Source organism: Drosophila miranda, chromosome XR, assembly GCF_003369915.1.
Source record: "Drosophila miranda strain MSH22 chromosome XR, D.miranda_PacBio2.1, whole genome shotgun sequence".
Lineage (NCBI taxonomy): Eukaryota > Metazoa > Arthropoda > Insecta > Diptera > Drosophilidae > Drosophila > Drosophila miranda.
In genome coordinates this window covers 27,993,718-28,011,523 of record NC_046674.1, presented here as the reverse complement: position 1 = coordinate 28,011,523, position 17,806 = coordinate 27,993,718, and the positions used below count along the sequence as shown (strand labels likewise).

Here is a 17,806-nt window from a genome sequence, read left to right as displayed (position 1 = left end):
TAGGCCGGTTTCGGCCCGTTGTGATACCGCTTGGGATCATTCCCTCCCTGCAGATGAGACTTCATGTCAACAGTTGTCCCATCCAGATGCCCTTATAAAGTTGACGATCTTTCTGGGACATAGCGTGGACATCTCCGAGATGTCGTTCAGAAAGGCAGAGCCCAAGTGATGCAGCCTCCTTCTGCTGAGAGCTGGACAGGAACAGAACAGGTGTTCCACTGTTTCCTCCTCGTCCTCGTCTCTGCAGCTGCGGCAGAAATCATTGTATGGGGTACCCAGCCTGCTTGCGTGGGTGCCTACTAGCCAGTGTCCTGTGAGGGAACGTATGACTGCGCTGCACCTTTCCCTGCCTAGTTTGCAGAGCTCTGAGGTGCGCTTCTTATCTATGGTCGGCCATGTTTGCCGAGCTGTGCGACAACGTGGCCCTATTTGCCACTTGTTGTCTATCAGTCGCGTGTACTGCTCCTTTATGATGAGCTTGCAGGTGGCCATAGGCATACAAATATCCTCCTTATCTTGGAGAAGGGGGGTTGTAGTGCCAGATCTGGCCAGCTCGTCCGCTATGCAGTTGCCCTCGATATCCCGGTGGCCCGGGACCCATATAAGGCTGATAGCAAATTGCTGAGCCATCTCGTGAAGAGATCTGCGGCACTTCGCCACAGTAGCCGAGTTCGAGGAGATCTCGTTAAGTGATCTGATCGCAGCTTGGCTTGGCTGTCGCTGTAGATGTTTAGATTGGTTGCCGTGGTGGTAACCGTGTGAAGGCAGTACAGAGCCTCCCTGATTGCTGTAACTTCCGCTTGGAAGACGCTACAGTGATCCAGTGAGCCTGAAAGATTGCCTTATGTTAAGTTGTTCAGAGTAGATTCCTCCTCCAACCCTGCCGTCCAGTTTTGAGCCATCCGTGAAGATGCTTATGGCCCCGTCTGGGCCGGGGAGTCCCTCGAGCCAATCGTCTCTATGAGGGATGATTATGCTGAATGGAGTCTCCGTGTGCTCCATTGGAACTTGATAGTCCGTTCTTGCTGGGACCATGTTGTTTTTATTTAGTATAGATGAGTGACCTATGTTCTGGGGTACCCATTGTTCAGAGTCCCTAAGACGTATTGCTGCCATTTCTGCCCGCTCCTTTCCTGCATAGTCAAGGCTCTGAAGGCATAACATGGCGTTTAGCGCATCATTTGGTGTAGTTCGAAGAGCTCCACTGATGCAGAGGGCGGCTGTTCGCTGAACCTTGCCCAGCTGATTGGTGATTGTCCTTTTTGTTAGGGCAGGCCACCAGACAGTAACTCCGTAGAGTATTATAGGTCTGACTATTGCCAGATATATCCATCGGACTATGCTTGGGTTCATGCCCCACTTTAGGCCGATAGCTTTTTTGCAAGTATAGAGTGCTGTCGTTGCCTTCCTCACTCTATCCTTGACATTCAGGTTCCAGCTAAGCTTTTTGTCAATTACCAACCCTAAGTAACTGGCACTGTCGCTGAAGGAGAGCCTGTATCCGTTTAGTGTTGGGGGGTTGAGGGGCGGGACCTTGTATTTTTTTGTGAATAACACGAGCTCCGCTTTCGAGGGATTTAGTCCCAATCCGCGCGATTCTGTCCATTCGGACAATCGAGCAAGCTTTGCGGTCATTAGGTCGCATAGTGTTTGGGGGTATTTCCCCGCACAGATAATTGCAACGTCATCCGCGTATGCCACTACTTTACAGCCCCCCTCTTCCAGGTCGCATAGAATCTTATTGACTGCAATGTTCCATAGAAGAGGAGACAGAACTCCCCCTTGCGGGGTTCCTCTGTTGACATACCTTGACTGGGTGGACGATCCCATCGATGATGTCACCGTCCTGCGTATGAGCAATTGATCAATGAGCATCACCAAGTGACGGTCCACCCCCAGGTCAGTCAGGGCTTCTGTAATGGCGCCCGGTGTGACGTTGTTGAAGGCTCCCTCGATATCGAGAAAAGCTATTAGTGAGTATTCTTTGAGATGCAGGGATTTTTCTACACTCGAGATCACTTCGTGAAGTGCCGTTTCCGTGGATTTTCCTTTCCGGTAGGCATGCTGCGCACTTGAGTACAGCTGGGGACTTATGGTAGTCCGTAATTGTAACCCGATAAGTCTCTCAAAGGTTTTGAGTAGGAAAGACGATAAACTGATTGGTCTAAAGTCTTTCGGGGTTGAGTGTGAGGCTTTGCCTGCTTTAGGGATGAAAACTATCCTAGCCTTAAGCCACGCTTGCGGTATTGTACATACCGCCAGTATCTTCCTGAAGATACTATGTAGCCAGTTGGTGGCCGTCTCCCCGGCCTTCTGAAGTTGGGCCGGGATTACCTGGTCCGGGCCTGGCGATTTAAACGGGTTGAAGCTGTTTACTGCCCAACTTATGTTCCGTTTTGTAAGGATATGGTCCATCGATTCTACCGATCCCTCTCCTGGGAGGTGTGACGGCTCGGTGGATGTGCATCCGGGGAAATGCGTGTCGAGCAGAATGTGTAGGGACTCCTCACTAGAGTTGGTCCACGTGCCATCATTCTTTTTGAGGTAACCTCTCTTATAGCCTTCCTCGTTTGCTTTTTGTATAGTGCTAGACTGGTTTTATAGTCTGCCCAGTGAGTATCCTCCTTAGTTCTTGTGGCTCTATTGAATAGAGTCCTACAAGTTCTACGAAGGGTGTCTAGTTGCTTAGACCACCAGGGGGGTTTCTTTTTCCCCCTTGGTCTGGTAGAAGGGCATGCTGCCTTGAAGGCTTTGTTGCACGCATCCGTAAACCTGTTCACAAGACGGTTTAGGTTGTCTTCAGTGTTCGGGCAATTAGGGGCGTTAGGAGGGAGTAGCTCCTCCAGGGTTGTGTTATATTTTTCCCAGTTGGCTTTTCTGGGGTTGATATAGTCGGTTGGTTTGGGAATATCGAAGGATAATATCGTCTCGATATACCTGTGGTCCGAGAAGGAGTGGTCTCCTAGGACTCTCCAGCTCTTGATTGTGTCCAGCAGTTTGCTTGACACTAGCGTGAGGTCAATGACCTCCTGCCGATTTTTATACCCGATACTCAAAATGAGTATTGGGGTATATTAGATTTGTGGTAAAAGTGGATGTGTGTAACGTCCAGAAGGAATCGTTTCCGACCCCATAAAGTATATATATTCTTGATCAGCATCAATAGCCGAGTCGATTGAGCCCTGTCTGTCTGTCCGTCTGTCCGTCCGTCCGTCTGTCCGTCCCCTTCAGCGCCTAGTGCTCAAAGACTATAAGAGCTAGAGCAACGATGTTTTGGATCCAGACTTCTGTGATATGTCACTGCTACAAAAATATTTCAAAACTTCGCCCCGCCCACTTCCGCCACCACAAAGGACGAAAATCTGTGGCATCCACAATTTTAAAGATATGAGAAAACCAAAAACGTAGAATTGTAGAGAATGACCATATCTTTAAGACTGCGGAATCTGAATTGGATCGTATTATTATTATAGCCAGCATCAAGAAAACAATTTCATTTTTTCTCGCCCTGTCTCTCTCTAACACACACGTAGCATAGGCGGCTTTGCTTAGAGTAAAACATTAGCGCCTAGATCTCAGAGACTACAAAAGCTAAAGCAACCAAATTTGGTATCCACACTCCAAATATATCGGACCGAGACGAGTTTGTTTCAAAATTTCGCCACACCCCCTTCCGCCCCCGCAAAGGACGAAAATCTGGGGATATTCAAAAATCTCAGAGACTATTAAGGCTAGAGTAACCAAATTTGGTATCCGCACTTCTGTTAGATCTTACTATAAAACGTGTATCTCAAAATTTCGCCCCACCCCCTTCCGCCGCCACAAAGGACGAAAATCTGTTGCATCCACAATATTGCACATTCGAGAAAACTAAAAACGCAGAATCATATATAATGACCATATCTATCAGATTTCTGAATCTGGATCAGATCAGATAATTTTTATAGCCAATAGGAACAAATCAATTTGCAGTGGCTACGCAGCGCCCGACGTCACGCTCAGACTGATTTTCTGTCTCTCTCGCACGCACTCTTTGTCGTGTCGTTTAATATTAGCGGCGTCTGCCGGAGGAGAGCCATACTGACTTAGTATCGGGTATAACTGTAGAGTTGCGGTGTCCGCAGCAACTCACAACGTTCCCCCTCGTTTTTAATTATAAATGTGGGGTCGTTACCCCGATTGCATATGAATAAATTTGAGTTCAGGATGAAGCTGAACAGTGACTCACCCCTTACATTCGTGTCCGTGCTCCCCCATTGGGTGTGGTGGGCGTTGGCATCGCAACCTATAAGTAGGTATTTGTCCGTCCTTTCGCTGTCGCTGGCTATTTTGCGAACAAGGTCGTTCGGAGGATCATCCTCCTCGTGGGCCATATAGGACGCCACCAGCCTGAGATGATTCCCTTTTAGTTCTAGGCTTACCGCCGTGTTATCGCCATCGCTATAATTATGGAGCAGAAAGATATTTAGGTGCTTTCTAGCAAGTATGCAGGTACGGATTTTACCTTTATTTTGGGATACAATGATCTTGAATTCCCTCGTCCCCAATCCACAGACCTTGCCTCCTACCACCCAAGGCTCCTGGATCAGGACTACGTCGGCACCGCTTGCGTCTAGGCGGAGTATGAGAGCAGCGGATGCTGCTTTACAGTGGTGGAGATTTATTTGAAGGATCCTTAGGACCATCTTCAAGATTCTCCACCACCGTGATGTCCGCGTCCGAGTCATCTGAGACTCTCTCGCGGCACATTGACTCAAAGTCGAGCATCAGCTCTGTCTCTGAGGAGAAGCCTTCCTGGTCTGGCTCCAGCTCGTCGTCAGGCGCTTCGATCTCCGCAGCGACATCCTGCACGTCTGGGTTGACGACAGGAAGCGCCGCGGCCGCCGCGTCCGATTTGTACACCTTGATGGTGACCGAGCTGAAGCCGAAGTTTAGCTCTCCTTTTGCTGCCTCTATCGGGGCCAGCGACTCTTTATTGAGAACGAGCACTGCCTGGTTAGTCGGCCCTTGTGTCGTCTCAACCTTGGCTACCTTCCAATCTGAGGTTGGTAGTCCTGGGTTGCATCTCTGCAGCATCTTGAGGATGCGTTCTGGCTCCTTAAAGGTAGCCGGCACCCAAATTCTGGCCCTCGGTCTGCTGGGCACCTCGCTCCAGTCGACTGCGACGAGTTTTGCCCCAGCATAGACCTCGCCGACCTGCGCTACCGCCGCTTTATAAAGCTTTACAGAGCGCTCGTCTTCGCAGGCAATTATCTTAACATTGCCCTGGAACCACCCCATGTCCTTGCAAACTGGCGGAGGTCCAGGGTCTTTGTCGAGGAGTTCGAAGCAGCGGTCGGCCAGTGCCGCTTCCACCCACTTCCACTGACTCCTTGGGATTCTACCCTCTGCGCTGCCTCTGTCGAGGACACCAATTAGCGTCCTCTCCTTGGCAATCTGCGCAAAGGAGACATTTGGCAGTACTCTGGAGCGCTTTGCTACCGGTCCCGGTGTCTCCTGCGAGCGCTGCCTCTTGGCTTGGGGAGCCACCTTTTTCTGTTCCAAGGTGAACTCCGGGAGCACGGCCGAAGCCCATTCCACCTTCTTCAGCCTGTCGGCTGATGGGCTGGCTTCACTGCTGGCGTGTTGCCGACGGAGTATGTGCCCTGCACTCCTCTTTTCGGCATATGTGTAGCGTCTGGCTTGGGCGCTTGTCGACGGAAAGTCAACCCCCTCCGCTTTACCAGAAGGTCGGGCAGCCGCAATATTGCTTAGCTTTCCTTCCAAGGTGTCAGCTTCGGGAGTTACCTTGCCACCCACACCGGATTCGGGATGGGACCCCCTCGGGTTCGCACAGGCACCTTCCACCTTGCAGGTATTCCCTACTATAGAGCCGGTTCGGCCAGGCCTTTGGGCCGCTGCCTTTCCGAGCTTGGGATTGCTCCCAGTTGGCATTTGGGGAGCGCCGCACTCAGTTGTTTTTTTGTTTGTTTTTTGGTTTTTGTTCTTGTTATACATCCTGTTCCCACGAGATGCAGAGAAAGGGAAAGGTCAGCCCGGGCAGAGATCCACGTTGCCCGGGTAAGGCATCATTAGAACAGGGGGCTGCCAAGTCCCTGAGCCCTCCGTTAGCGACTGGGCTAGTTTTTATACCGGGCCCCCAGCCAGGCTGACTCTCGGCACGGGTCGAGTAACACACTTAGTCCGGCCCGGTGTGAGGTGGGTGTGGGGGTTGGGATGTGGGTAGGTATTGTGTATGGATGGGAGTGTGTGAGCTACTTATTGAGGCGGCACCACAAGCGCATCGTCAGTGCTGCTACCTAGCTAACACCCGCTGGCTGTCCGGGACTGCTTATTTCGGTACTCTCCCGTGAGGGATGCCCGCTTATTCGCAGCTGACCTACCGAGGTAGACCGTTCGCTATCCGCAACCCGCGACCCGTCCGGTGGCCTCAGCTAGGCCCCCTTTGAGCTACCTCACGAGCTCATCAGACCAGAAAATAACCCCCAATTTGTATTTTATTTTTTTTATTTTTATTCAACTTTTTCATGATCTGATCTCTTTTTCAAATGCTATTTCATCGGATATTTATTTCATTTATAATTATTTTCTCAATTCTTCTTCTTGCTCTTGCTATTTGCTGGTTTACTGCTTTGCTCTGCTTTCCGGCTGTCCGGCTTTCTTGCTTTCCTGCTTTGTTAACGGTTCTGTACTCCTAGTCTAGTTGGCTTTCTTCGTTAAGTTCCTGTTGCTGCTGGCTAGGCTTACGTTAAAACTCGCTTCACATCGTTATCCCTATCGCTATCGCTAATCGTTATCTTCGCGTTTTAAAAAGAATTTCTCTGTCTCCTGTCTCACCTCCCTATCTATCTCCTGCCTTCCTGCCTTAGTGCCTTAACAATTTGAAAAACAAATCTCCCATATTTCCTCGTATAGTAATGGCTTAAAAACTTTCATTTAAATATGTAAAACTCCATTCTCATAGATATAGATGACCAAAAAAAGATTCGAAATAAAAAATACAATAATAATAAAACTCTTGATTTGTACTCGTGTTTGTACCGCTAAAAACGTTTTCTTTCTTTCTTCAATTTTCTTCCTTTACTTTTACTTTTACGTTTCCTTTTTATCTTTTTGTTTTTCTTTGTTATATAAATATTCTTGTATATGTACATACATATATAAAAAAATATGACTTTTTTTTTAAAGTATTCCCATGCCTTGCGCTTTCATTTTCAACTCACTTCCCATCGGTATTCCTTTTAAGCTTCTTCTGTATAGAATTTCCATTTTTTCTTTTTTTCATCATCTTTTAAAGAGTACAAACTGCCTTTAATTATTAGAAATTATTAGAAAACGTTTAAAAAAAATCCAAACGAAATTAAATCTTGTCAAATCTTGTGATGGCAAAGCAAATTTTTGGTTGTTTTTTTTCTGGTTGAAGTTGTGGTTCTGGTTCATTTGGTCTTCTTCCTCTGCTGTTCCTGAATCGAGTTGTCAAATTACTTTTGTGGTTTGGTGTGTGTCTGTTTTTTTTTTTTTTTTTTTTATATTCATATACTTATTTATTTGCTCTATAATATATACTATAGAATTTATATTTAACTTAATTTAACGGACAAGAGTATGTTGGGACTAGGGGCCCCGCGGACTGCGGTACTGCCGCAAAGCATTGCTTCGCAGTGGCGTGGACACCTACTCCGTCTGCTCCTTCCGCCTTCTCTCCACGGACCTAAGCGTTCGCATCACGCTAGAGGCGAACTCCGCTTCCCACACCTTCGGGTCTGCCAGCATCAGCGGCACCAGAGTCTCGGTGCTGACCCTAGACCCTGCTGCTGTCTCCAATGTCTGACGCTCGAGGTCAAACCTGTGACAGTCGAAGAGGACGTGGCGAGCGTCCTCCTCTATGCCTGTGCCACACTCGGGGCACCAGTCCTCTGTCTCGTGGCCGAAGCGCTTGAGGTAGCCGCGGAAGCAGCCATGTCCGCTCAGTGCCTGGGTAAGGTAGAAATCCGTCTGAGATGGTCCGGAACGAGCACGCGATCCTAATGGCGCACAGTCTGTACGTTTCCTCCACTCCTCGCATGTAGCTCCTCACCTTCGCGGCTTCTGCCCACACCGGTGCGGCGTAGAGCATCTGCGACGTCACGACGCTCGTCAGCAGTTTCCTCGTTGCCTGCTTTGGCCCTCTGGTGTTTAGCAGCATCCTGGATAGCGCTCCCGCGGTCCCACCGGCCTTCGTGTGGACGTATTCCAGATGCTCTTTGAAGGACAGGCGCGTGTCGATGAGGACTCCAAGGTACTTGATGGACCCCTGCGATTCGATCGCGGTCCCACCAACCTGCACTCTGGCGGTCTCGACCACTTTACGGCTGGATATCAGGACCGCCTCCGTTTTTTGGGCCGCCAGCTCCAGCCCCGCGGCGGCTAGCCACGCCTCAACGGCTTGTATGGCGACGTTGGCAAGCTCCTCCACTGCGGCAAGTTCCTTCGCTACCGCCACTATTGCGACGTCGTCAGCGAAACCCACCAGGTTATTGTTGGCTGGCATCGGGAGCCGTAGGACGCCGTCGTACATGGCGTTCCAGAGCAGAGGTCCCAAAACGGAGCCCTGCGGAACTCCGGCTGAGACTTCGTATGCCCTAGAGCCCTGACATGTGTCCATTGTCAGCACCCTATCGCTGAAATAGCTGCGCGCTATATTCAGTAGGTAGCCCGGGATGTTGAAGGACCTCAGTGCCTCCAGCGTCCGGGTCCAGTCAGCCGAGTTGAAGGCGTTCCTTATGTCCAGTGTCACCACCAGACAATAGGACTTGGTTCCGCCCCTCCACCTAGTCCCAGCAATGGCTTCCTCCGCCGTTTGTACGACCCTCAAGATGGCGTCCAGCGTCGACCTCCCTTTCCTGAACCCGTATTGGTTCTGGGAGAGACCGCCTGCTGCTTCGATGGCTGCGCTCAGCCTCGCACCGATCACCCTTTCGAAGACCTTTCCCATGGAGTCCAGAAGGCAGATGGGCCTGTAGGAAGAGGCCACCCCTGGCGGCTTGCCCGGCTTGGTTAATAGTAGCAGCCGTTGCCTTTTCCACCTCTCGGGGAACGTCCTCTCCTGGAGGCATTTGTTGAAAAGGCCCGCAACTTCCCTCGGGAGTAGAAGAAGTGCCAGTTTCAGCGCGCTGTTGGGGATCGCATCCGGACCCGGAGCCTTCCTAGGTATCAGGTTTCTGCCTGCCTGTGTGTGTCTGTGTCTGAGTTTGAGTGTGTGGTATTTTTTGTGCACGTGTGTGTGTGTGTGTGTGTGATTGAGAGTGTTTGTAAATAAAATGTACATCAAAAGCATTTTTTGTTGTCGTTAAATAATAATAGTAGATTTTTTTTATAAATTTTCATTTTTTTTTTTGTTTTTGTCGTTTTGTTTTAGTAAGTAGTTTTTATAGTTTAAATAGTTGTTAAATTTAAAAACGAGTTTATCACACCTTAAACGTTATCAGTACTTGGCACAACTTACAACACAAAAAAGTACTTTTCTCTTTTCCCATTAATTTTTCACTTTTTTCCTTTCTTCTTCTTTCTATTATTTTAGCTTGCCCAAAAACTCAACTGAATTTCAACTTTTCAAACATTTTCCGAAGGGGGAAAACTGCACAAAAAACAAGAGGCATGTGTGTGTGAATGGTAAACGACTGACAATGTTACACTGTCCGTCTACTCGGTGTCCAGGCCAACGGCCAGGATTGTCGAATAAGTACAGACACATGCCAAACGTGCAGCAATTATAATTCTAGAAAAATATTCAAACCCTTTTAGGGCCGTACTTAGTACTTTCGTTTTTTTTTTTTTGCTTACATAATTCGTTACTTGAGAATAAAGGGTATTATATATTCGAATGTCTTTTTGGTTCAAACTTGTGAGAGATTCGTTGTTGAGAGACGACTGAATGGATCTTAGGCTCACAGGCACAATCGAGGGTTAAGTTAAGGAAACGCGCTTTCACGCAAATGGGTACGGTTTTTGGGTATACATTATGTATAAGTTCATATTTATATATAAATATATCGAGTCAATAAGCTGGAAATACTAAGACGGGATGTCGCTGAATACTGACTGCTGTAGTTTGAAGAGGGTACGCAATAAATAAACAATTTTCACCCAATTAACACGTGCTATTTGTCACTTGTCCACGCCCATGGCGAGCGGGACCATAACGCATTTGGAATATCGATCTTGGCCAGCGTAAACAGACTCTTGGGTAACCTGCGGCAATCATTTCAAGGCCCCTAAAAGCTGCGCACAGGGGTGGTCAACTAGGGGTGGTGGGTGCAGTGGACGGCTAACAGTGGAGTGACTAATGGTACTAAAACCGGATAATAGAGGATTTAAAACGAATTGGAAAGTTCTGGAGCTGTCAGACGCATGGCGAGTGCACCGACTGCAACCAGCAAAAGGCCCAGGCTACCACCAGGTGCCAGGAGTGAGGCTCCGCTAGCGCTGGACTTGAGGGCTGCGTCCATCGATGAGGAGGCCGCCGGGGGTGTCTGCACCTGCTGAGACCCTGGTTGGGCCGCTGCCATGGGAGCAGGTCCTTCGCCGGGTGCTGCCGTCGGTGGCGGAGGCGCCGGATAGCAGGCGATCTTCTCCACCTCAATCATCTTGGTGCTGTCGGCCGGATCTGTCTCATTGACCTTGGTGGGCACACAAATTATGCCACCGGCTGGCGGTGGAGCTGCAGCTGCATCTGCCGAATTAGGCACGGTCATATTGGAGGTTTCCGGACTGAATGGCGCCATGGGAGCTGGCATTGCAGCTGGCTGGGCATCTTGGGTCGTGTTCATTGGTGCTGGTGCTGGTGCTGCTGCAGCTACTCCAGCTGCATTGATAACTGTGGTGCCGTCGCTGGCATTCACCAGCACTCCATTGTTGATGATGATAATGAGGTCCTGACCGGCAGCTGCAGGAGCTGCAGCTGCAGCTGGCTGCGATGAGCTGCCACCGGAGGGGGTCAACGCGTGGCCAAGCAGAGCGCCACCCAATCCACCAGCAAGTAGACCCGTTCCTGCAGAAAAGCTTCCGTATTAGAGTGGAGGAGATAGAGAGAGAGATGAACTTACCAAAGCCCAGGCCTGATGATGATTGTTGGGGTGGCTGCGAATAGTAGGTGGCCCCTGGAGGCAGAGCAGAGCCAGCCTGGTAATATGTGGCCCCCGGCGGTGCGGCTGCCGGCTGATAGCCCCCGCCCATGGGCATATGTCCCGACGAGGGATAGTAGGTGGCGCCGGCTGGTAGATTGCTTGGGTAGCCATTGTGTCCGCCCGATGGATAGTACGTGGCTCCGGGTGGTGCTCCGGCATATTGGGTGCCATGGTTTTGGGTGGCCGTGATAGGCTGATGGACGTTTGAGGTGGCTGCTCCATAGCTTGGCGGAACGGCACCATAGCTGGGCGGAGCTGCCCCATAGCTGGGTGCATGATAGGAGGGCGCCTGCTCGTGCACATTTGGTCTAGCGCCGCCTACGGGATTTGAGGCGGAGTAGGCGGGTGGCGGACCCTGGGGCACATTCCAGCCAGCTTGAGGAGCCGGAGCCGAAGCCGGATTCGCGTTCGCATTCACATTCGGCCGATTCGGCTGCGAGTTGTAGTTGGGATAACTCAGCTTGGCCACGTCCGCATGCGAGTTGCCGGCCGCATGTCCGTTCGTGATGTAGCTGGGCTGGGTCACATGACCATTGGAGCTGGATGAGGATGATGTTTTGCGCTGGTTGCTGCCTTGGTTACGTCGCGCATCCACAACATCAACGCTCCCTTGCGTCAGCAGGAGGGCAAACAGGCTGAGGGTGACTACTGCTCAATTGGAAGAAGCCATCCGTGATCCGGTCATCTGCCTCCGTGACAGGTCGGTCTTAACGATTTTCAATACTTTCGATGGCCCCTTGAATACAGAGCAGACTCCGACAAATACAGAAAATTCTGCGAAATGAAAACGTTAATCATAATTCAGCGATCAAATGTGTTATGGGCGGTTTTGGAGAGAGCCGATAGGTATCAGGGCTGGAGAAGAAAGAGACAGCGGCATCTATAGTGGATCCTGGGAAGCAGTGGCAGAGTTGCGTGGTAGAAAAGGAAACGGGGCGAGGAAGAAAGAAAAAGAGAGTTTCCGGTGGAGAAGAGTAGAGGCCGCACGTGCCCTAAAAGAAAAAAAGGAAACAAAATTGGTGATCGTGGAGACGACGATCCCACCAAGACATCAGCGGCAGGCATCAACATCAGCAGAAGCGGCGGACATCGGCAGCAGCATGCCGGTACTGGCCAGGCCGGAAAACTGGTGCGAGAACCGTCAGCGGAGCACCGGCACCAAGGAACCGTCAGCGGAGCACCGACTGGAGACACGTTTCTGTCCCCACACACCAACCCCCCCCCGGGGAAAGAATCCGGACTTCAAAGCAGAAATACACCCGCACGAATCAATATCACACACCTTCATCCACCCACATCACACACAACCCACGCATGTATACCCTCATTCATAACACATCACATAACATCACCACATTTCACAAATCTACACCTGTCCGACCCACAATTAAACAATATATCACGATCATATAAAAAAAACACCACGATCAAACGTAAACATCAGCAAGCATCAGGAAGCAACAACTTCTATCAAAGGGGGCTGCCAATTCGGCCGAAATAGGGTTTATTTTGTTGTTAGTATTTTTGTGTTAGTATTTGTTTCCTTTATATAAACCTAGATTATTAATTAATGATGTTCAAGAAGATAAATAAGAAAATATAATGGATATAAAAATGAAAATTTGAAAAGAGTCATGAGTGAATAGAAAACGGTAGTTGGGTGGGACGAGAGCGAGAAGAAGAGCGGGACCCTGAATATGAAAAGGGAGCGAATTCAAAAGGTGGCGCTCATGGAAGGGAGGGACCCTGCTAGGGATAACGAAACCAACTATCCCCGCTGACGAAAGTGCCAACGAGGACAAGTCTGTCCTATAAATTAGATTTGTTTTTTTTGTATGTTTTTTTTTGTTTTTTTGTTTTGTTCAATCCGTCCCCTGGCTTATCGGGTCGGAAACACCCCTGACTTCCCCGTGAGCTAGCTGGGAACGATAGGCCAGGGTGGCAAAGAGGCGGATCATAACAAATGGCGCCCAACGGTAATAGAAGGGATCTATTTTAAACGCGAGTCTTAAAGACCCGGTGTAAAATGGAACACTGGTATAACGAAACTCAGCCGGACCGCGAGCCGGGAATAAATCCTAGCCGTCGTAGCCGCTGAGAGGAGTAGAAGAGAGGAAAATGGACATGGTAGTTATGTATCGGAGGTAGAAGGGAAGGAAGTGTGTGTCCCGAGTTGTGGTCCAGGTATTACCAGGTGGTAGTAGCCTCGTTGTCCGACTCGTGGAGCTCGCTGTCAGGATCTGAAAAGAGGAAGAGGTGCCGGAGGATCTGTCGAGTCGTGGTCCGGGTTATGTCCAGAGGCATTAACGTCGTTGTCCGATTCTGGGGGATCCACGGTGATCTGAGGGAGGAAACAGCAAAGGGAGTTGGCACTCAGAAAAAGTAAGCGAAGGTAAATAGCAAGGGGAAAAGAAGGGGGTCCGCTCACCTGCAAAACAATTAATGCAGTTGTCTCTCGTCCCACCAAACAAATTAAAGGTGAATTTTTGTCTGAAGCAGTTTGGGAATTATATGTTTTTTTTGTTAGTGATTAAGCAGACTATTGGAAAGCCGAAGCAAGAAAACCCAAAGCGAAATCATTTTTTTTTTGAGGACTGACGATTCTCGCTAGCATTGTTTGAAAGCAATTTTAGAAGTAGGCATTAGGCAAGTCATCGGAAAAAGAGTTTTTGTTTGGGAGAGGAAGTATTTAGTTATTTAGTGTTGCATTTAAGTAGGCGATTAATTGTAGATGTAGGTGTTTATTTATTTGATTGAATCTGTTTGTAGGAGGGCGGATCACCGGAGTGGCTTTCCAGCGACGAGTGGGAAAATATCCAAAAGAAGAAGTCAGAGTTGTTCCAAAAAATATGTTCCTTGTATTTCGGTATATATGTATGTGGACTGTAGGTGCGCGTATGTGCACAACGACAGCTTGTAGCGGGGTGGGAAACGTAACTGCTTAACTCTATGCCTTATGGTGCTTTTTCTGCCGTGAGCGCCGTGTGGATCGTGGATTGTGGATCCGAGCGCCCCTCCGAGCGCGCGAGAGCGAGTTGGGACCGGGGCGCACGGAGTTGGCACAGTGCGCGGAAATTGTTTACGGCTGGCCTGAACATCCTCCCCCCCCCTTGCAGGATTGCAAAGTATAATGGGGTGGCCTATGGCTGGGCGTACGCCCCGGACCCGATTCATCCCAAAAAAGGCGCTCTGGACTTGACAAGGACGTCGACTCAGTGTAGCTCCACGGTCGGATAGGCGGGAGGATGCGCAAAACGGGGGTTGCTCTTGAGGAATCTGTGGATGGCGCCGTGGTTCCTACGACGGGGCGGCTCGCGGGGAGACGAGTGTGTCGTTCGTCGTGAGCCGATGTAGATGGCGACGGTACAGTCGTGGCTGAGCGGGCTGGACGACGAGGGCGGCGTTTTGCATGGTTCGATTTAGATGGCGACGATGCTCCCGAGGCTGAGCGGGCCGGACGACGAGACGTGGGTACGTGGAGTAGCGTGTGGTTGTTTTTGCCGGAGTGTTGGTGAGCCAGGCAGTTCCCGCAATACTGGTTGATAAGGACAGCTCGGAGTTTCTCTTCGGGGCTCAGGAGAAGAAATTGGTGGTAGGTCCGTAGCGGATGGACTCCTTGGCAGATTCGGCAACGGTAGGAGCCAATTTCCCGAGCACGTCGGTTCTCCCTGGTGCGGTTGGCGCGGGGACGTGGGGCCATATCTGGGTGCGGATAACTAAATTGAAATAAAGGCGTCGAAGACACATTAGAAACGATCTTGGAACGGGTGAGAGGCACATTTAAGACATTGGAAATTGCCGCCCGGTTACATAGTCTGGTGAGGCTATGTTGATCTAAGGACGGATTCACCTTCGAGTTCAGGCTTGAATTCGGACCGGAGCGTAGAGCTTTCATACAGTGCATATTTTGGAAATATTTCCGTCGGTCAGGAGACCGTTCGAGAACTTCTGCGGAGGGAGCTGGAAGGAAATTGCTGTCGTAAAAAGACCCCGAGTCTTCTACCAGTGTGATAGGTCGTCTGGAAATTTGACTCGAGAACGATGAGATTTGATTCATCACCTGAGGCACTGGACCTGTGAGTACCCAGCCAAAAATGGTCTCCTGCCCGAGGAGAGAGTCACAGATGTTGGTCAGTGAGCCACTTAACTGAATGGACGGAAGGATATCCGCTCCAATCAGGATATCTATTTGTGAACTCTCATAGAAGGTCGGATCCGCCCATGAGAGGTTCGGCAGGTCTCTCAAGAACCCTTGCGAGATCGGATGCGATGGAATATTCGCGGCCAATTCCGGAATAACGTAGGCTGTGGCATTTAGTTGTAAGCCCGGCTTAGTCGGAGAACGGATGGAAAAACTGCAGAGCTTCTTTGACTGAGCGGATACGGCATTATTTAGGCCGGAGACCTGTGCCTGGATACGTTGGAATGGCAATTTGATCATTTGATCACAAAACGTTCTGTAATGAACGTCGCCTCTGAGCCAGAGTCGATCAGAGCGCGGGCGTGGAAAGTTTTTCCCAGGTGGCAAATATTAACGATGGCCGTGCCTAGGAGGACAGCACTCGTGCCGGAGGCGAAATATGACTGAACGTTTGGCTGGGCTTCGGACGAACTTGGATTTTGTACGCTTGGTACTCGTAGATGTAGCTCGGGCCACGCTGAGGAATTTTGTGCCGTTGTGGAAATCGCCTCGCTGGAGTTTGCTGGATTGCTACGGTGCAGAAGCGTATGGTGCCGGTCTCCACAAATTATGCAATTGAGGGCGCTTTGGCATGCTCGTATCTGGTGGCCCCTTGCAAAGCAGTTCAAACAAAGCTGCTTTTGCTTAATGTAGTCGGAGCGAGCGCCAGCGGGCATTTGAAGGAAGTAAGGGCATAACCGGATTGGATGATACTCTTTGGAGCAGAGATCACACGTGCTCCTCGTTTGATTCACTGTGGTCTCGAACGAGTGGGCACTCCTAGGATAAGGACTTCCTTGAGACCGAAACGGATTGCTTCTCGAATTGTCTGCAGTGCGTATGCTCGCCCTGGAGTGGGCCTGAGTCTCCATGCCTGGATGGTCGTCCTCGGTCACTTCGAGAGACAGGTACCGCTCCGCCAGGAACTTGTCCATGGCGTGCCAGGTGGGAATTTCGGACTTGTGCGTCACGGATTGCTCCCAAAGCTAAAAGGTACACTAAAACTCCGTCAGCGAAAACGCTGTCTGTGGAGACCTCGGAATGGGTGAGTGTCGTGAGGCACTTGTGGACGGCCCTCTGGAGCTCTTTTAGCGCTGCTGCTGACTCGGTACGGATTTGGGGCAGACTGAAAAGGATCTTCAGCTGGGCCTTGAGTATCAGCCTCTTGTTTTGGAAACGCTCACGGAGGGCGTTCCATGCGGACGCGAAACCCTCGTTCGTAAGTGGAGCCTGTGCCACTATGTCGTGGGCTTCACCGCTGGTCTTTTTGTTGAGGTGGAACAGTTTTTCCACTGGAGCCAACCTTGGGTTTTCTATGTAGATGGCGGTGAACAGGTCTCGGAACGTGGGCCACTGCTGGTAGTCCCCACTGAAAACTTCAGTGTCACATGGAGGGAGGCGGCAACCGCCGGAAGTCGGCACTTGAACGGCCAGTTGAGGCGTGTGAGGGACAGTCGGGGGCTCGAGCTGATCGTTCAGTTCGGCCAGGCATTGCGCGTAGACCGCGTAGCAGTCATCGTACATCTCTTGGACATAAGCTACACCCTCTGGATCCTCTTCCGCCATCGTCACCGAACAGGCCGCGAACTCCGCGTCCACCTTTGCCCACAGGCTTCGGAGTTGTTCTCGATGGACTTGGGAGAGCGAGCGGGTTGGTGTGCTAGCATCTGGAGCGCTGAGCTTCTGGTCGAAGCGGGTCAGTCTGCTTGCGGCCAAGGCAAACTTAGACTGTGCGGAACTGGCGGCCATAGTGCTAGGAGCCGTGCGAGGGACTCCCGAGGGGAGCAACAAATCCTCGAAGGCATGTGGTGCGTGAGCCCTGGACGTGGTCGGACCTCGCTCAGCTGGGGCCGGACGGGAAGATGTGGGCGTAGTGGTTGAGCCGTTGGAGCTGGGTGGATGGGTCAAACTCAGCGAACTCACCCGCTTAAACTTCTTGCGAGATTTCTTCTCAACAGTGGGCATGTTTTGCTGATGGATCTGCGATAACGCGTAGTAGAGTCGCAAAGGTAGGTGAGCTGAAAGGGCGACGTGGAATTTCAGAACTACGAACCGTGGATATGTGGTTTGTCGTGGAATTTTTTGCGAGTATTTAAATTATGGAAATAGTACACCGTGGCCGGAATATATAGATATAAATACTACGATTGAACTACGGTTGAAAACAATATACTCTCGAAATGCAGGGTAGCGCGTCACTTGGCGTTCCGTTACAGTCAAGCGCGGCACCGAAAAATATTCTCCCAACAACTAAAACGCAGGCAAACGGTGGAGAAGCGAAAGCGAAAAGAAAAACGAAAAGAATGCACCGCTGCTGCTGCTTGTATGTGTGTATGTATGGCTGTAAGTGCTATGTACCGCGGCTTGGGTTGAAGAGATGTCAAACAACGGGTAAAACGGTGGATAACCGTTTTATATACAATATGTATATTATATAGATGTGCAAGAATATGCTAATTTA

General features: G+C 50.2%; 1 protein-coding gene across 1 annotated transcript; it reads right to left on the bottom strand.

The window, feature by feature from the left end:
* Positions 1–9,803: 9,803 nt before the first annotated feature.
* LOC117186081 (atrophin-1-like) lies at positions 9,804–11,811 on the bottom strand (the record flags this gene model as incomplete). Its single annotated transcript, XM_033386181.1, has 2 exons — positions 9,804–11,029; positions 11,085–11,811. Coding segments are annotated over 2 exons (1,404 nt in total), but the record flags the coding sequence as incomplete, so codon positions are not given.
* Between the last annotated feature and the right edge of the window lie 5,995 nt (positions 11,812–17,806).